The sequence below is a fragment of the Sarcophilus harrisii genome, chromosome 1 (genome assembly GCF_902635505.1).
Source record: "Sarcophilus harrisii chromosome 1, mSarHar1.11, whole genome shotgun sequence".
Classification (NCBI taxonomy): Eukaryota; Metazoa; Chordata; class Mammalia; order Dasyuromorphia; family Dasyuridae; genus Sarcophilus; species Sarcophilus harrisii.
The window spans coordinates 331,340,659-331,343,379 of NC_045426.1; the positions used below are offsets into that span (position 1 = coordinate 331,340,659).

Below are 2,721 nucleotides of genomic sequence, written 5' to 3' on the forward strand. Positions count from 1 at the left end.
AGAAATGAATATGACCTCCTAGGCACAGGACCTGTATTCTGCACCTTGTTCTGCTACTTACACTTATGTGTTGTTAGCCAGAGCACTTTAACTCTCTTAACCTCATTTTTCAGCACCTTTGAAATGAATGTGTTGAATTAGCTGACCTCCAAGCTCCATTTCAGCTTTAAACACTGCAATTCTAGGTAGTAGCGCACAAAAGCTTCAAAATAACCTAGATTTTTCCATATGAATTGATGAAGACTCTCACAAAATCATCATTTAAGTTCAAAATGTCAATCTGATATGTGTTAAGGAAGCATCTCTCTAGCTTATATAAACAAATAAAGGTGGTTAATTCCATATAAGAAATGGTGTGAAGTAGAAATTTGGCTATAGAGAGAACTAGACCTAACATATACTGGCTGTGTGACCATGGGAAGTTACATAACCTTTTGATTTTCAAGGCAACTCTCTAAGATTCTAAGTTTCAGAGAAGGAACTGCTTTGCAAACTTTCTGGAAACTAATCTGGAAATTTCCCGTATCAGTGAAATAGCAAGTGCAATTCACAACTTTTACACCTGTGTATGGGATCCTCACTTTTACTTTACTAGTCACTAAGTCAACAGAATAGCCCAAAATCTTCACATTGATAAGTAACTTTTCTTCAGTACTTTCTTGACAGCCTCTTTCACCTCTTTGTTCCTCAAACTGTAGATGATAGGATTCAGCATAGGAGTCACCACAGCATACAAAACAGTGAATAATTCATCTGAAATTTGAGCTTCTTTGCTCTTGGGTTTCATGTACATGAAAATAATTGTCCCATAGAATATAATCACCACAGTTAAGTGGGCTGAGCAAGTGGAAATGGCTTTGTGTCTCCCTTCTGTTGAATTCATCCTCAGAATGGTGGAGAGAATAAAAATATAGGATATAAAAATCAACATCACTGGAATAGGTAGGAGAATTATACTGCCCACCAACATGATAATTTCATTGAGGCTGGTATCAACACATATGAGCTTCAAGATGGCCAAGATTTCACATGTGAAATGGCTGACCACATTGTGTCCACAGAAAGGCATCTGCATTGCAATTACAGTCTCCATAATGGATTTCAGAAAAGATAAGCTCCAGGAGAAAGCAGCCATCCCAAGGCACACTCTCTTGTTCATGATGATAGGATACCTCAAAGGATGGCATATTGCAACATAGCGATCATATGCCATCATGGCTAGGAGAATACATTCTGTCGATCCTGTGGCAAGAGAAAGGCACATCTGCACAGCGCAGCCAATGAAAGAAATTGTTTTTCTTTTAGATAGGAAATTCACCAGCATTAAAGGAATAAAGGTTGATGTGTAACAAACGTCCAGGAAAGATAGGTTGCTGAGGAAGAAATACATGGGGGTATGGAGGTGAGAATCCAGTATGCTGATGGCAATGATAATTCCGTTCCCCACCAGAGTGATCAGGTACATTACCAGGCACAGCACAAACAGGAGACTCTCCAATCTGGGGTAGATGGAAAATCCTTTCAGAAAGAATTCAGTGATAACGGTGGCATTGACTGTTTCCATTTCATTATTTCCCTCTTATCTGAAAGATCTGGAGAAAGAAGAAATACTGGTGGAACTATTGAAATTTTCATAGACTCTATGGTCAAAGACCCGTTGTCTGTTTTCTAACTTTGCAAACCTGGGATGCTCATAAGGGACAGTTAGAGAGGGAACTGTAGGTGAAGGAAGGAAAGGACTGCCCAGTGATTTACTATTTTCACATTACTCTGGGTCTTTGCAGCAGATTAGAAGGAAGGAGCCCTTAGGGCAAGAGGATCGAGGTTCATTATTGACCTAGAAGAAAGAAAGGATGGGTTTGGGGTGCACTTCAAAGATTTGGTGACTAGAGGAGAAGGATTGCCTTCTCTTGATCAGCACCACCCACAGATGCCATCTAAAGATATACTTCTCCCTCTTTTATAAGGTAACAAAATGGGGACCTTTTAAGACATGCCTTAAAGCATATTCTACCTCAAAGAGGATAATGGACCTGAGGAACAAGGGATCAAGGAAAAGGAATCTTTCTTATGGATCCTTTTGCCTTTTTTATAAAGGGAAACTGCTTATTTTAGGATCAGAGATTTAATGTTGGGAAGGATTTTAAAGGTCATCTAGTCTCCTTATCTCATTTTACAGAGCAGTAAACTGAGTCTAAGAGAAAGTAGATGTTCTGCTTGGAGGAAAACAGGTAGCGAGTATCATAGTAAAGTATTTGAACCCTAGTTTTCTGACTTCAAATCTACTACTCTTTTTACTCTACTTCTCAACCTTTTATGTTGCTTTGATTTTCATAAGTGTGTGTGTGTGTGTGTGTGTGTGTGTGTGTGTGTGTGTATTTATGTGTGATATAACTCTGGCATTTAGTGAATCTTCTGGATCCCTTTCAGAAATATTTAACGTGAATTTCCCCCACCCTCAAATATGAAGAAGAGAGGTAGTGAGCGAGGTAACAAAGGGTCTTGTACCCCTAGAAGAAGGGAGTCAAGAACACATGAGTGCTAGGGACAGAGAAGAAAGATCAGGAGGAGGAACACACCCCAGGTTGAGGTGGGGATAGATACATGGAAGCCTGACCAGAACCAAAAAGAAAAAGGCGGGAGAACAAATAAGTAGAAGCCTGGGACAGAGATGTGGTACCTTAAGTCAGAGAGAGGGAAGACAGACAAAGGGACATATAT

At 39.7% G+C, this 2,721-nt stretch overlaps 1 protein-coding gene across 1 annotated transcript; it reads right to left on the bottom strand.

Annotated features, from left to right (window-relative positions):
* Positions 1-625: 625 nt before the first annotated feature.
* LOC100918969 (olfactory receptor 13J1) lies at positions 626-1,586 on the bottom strand. Its single transcript, XM_003763010.2, has one exon. The coding sequence runs from the start codon at positions 1,562-1,564 to the stop codon at positions 626-628; it is 939 nt and encodes a 312-aa protein (XP_003763058.1). The 5' UTR covers positions 1,565-1,586.
* Positions 1,587-2,721: the final 1,135 nt, after the last annotated feature.

What these genes read in the sequence shown, in the direction of transcription:
- LOC100918969 (XM_003763010.2), bottom strand. Translation starts at nt 1,564, where the DNA reads ATGGAAACAGTCAATGCCACCGTTATCACTGAATTCTTTCTGAAAGGA.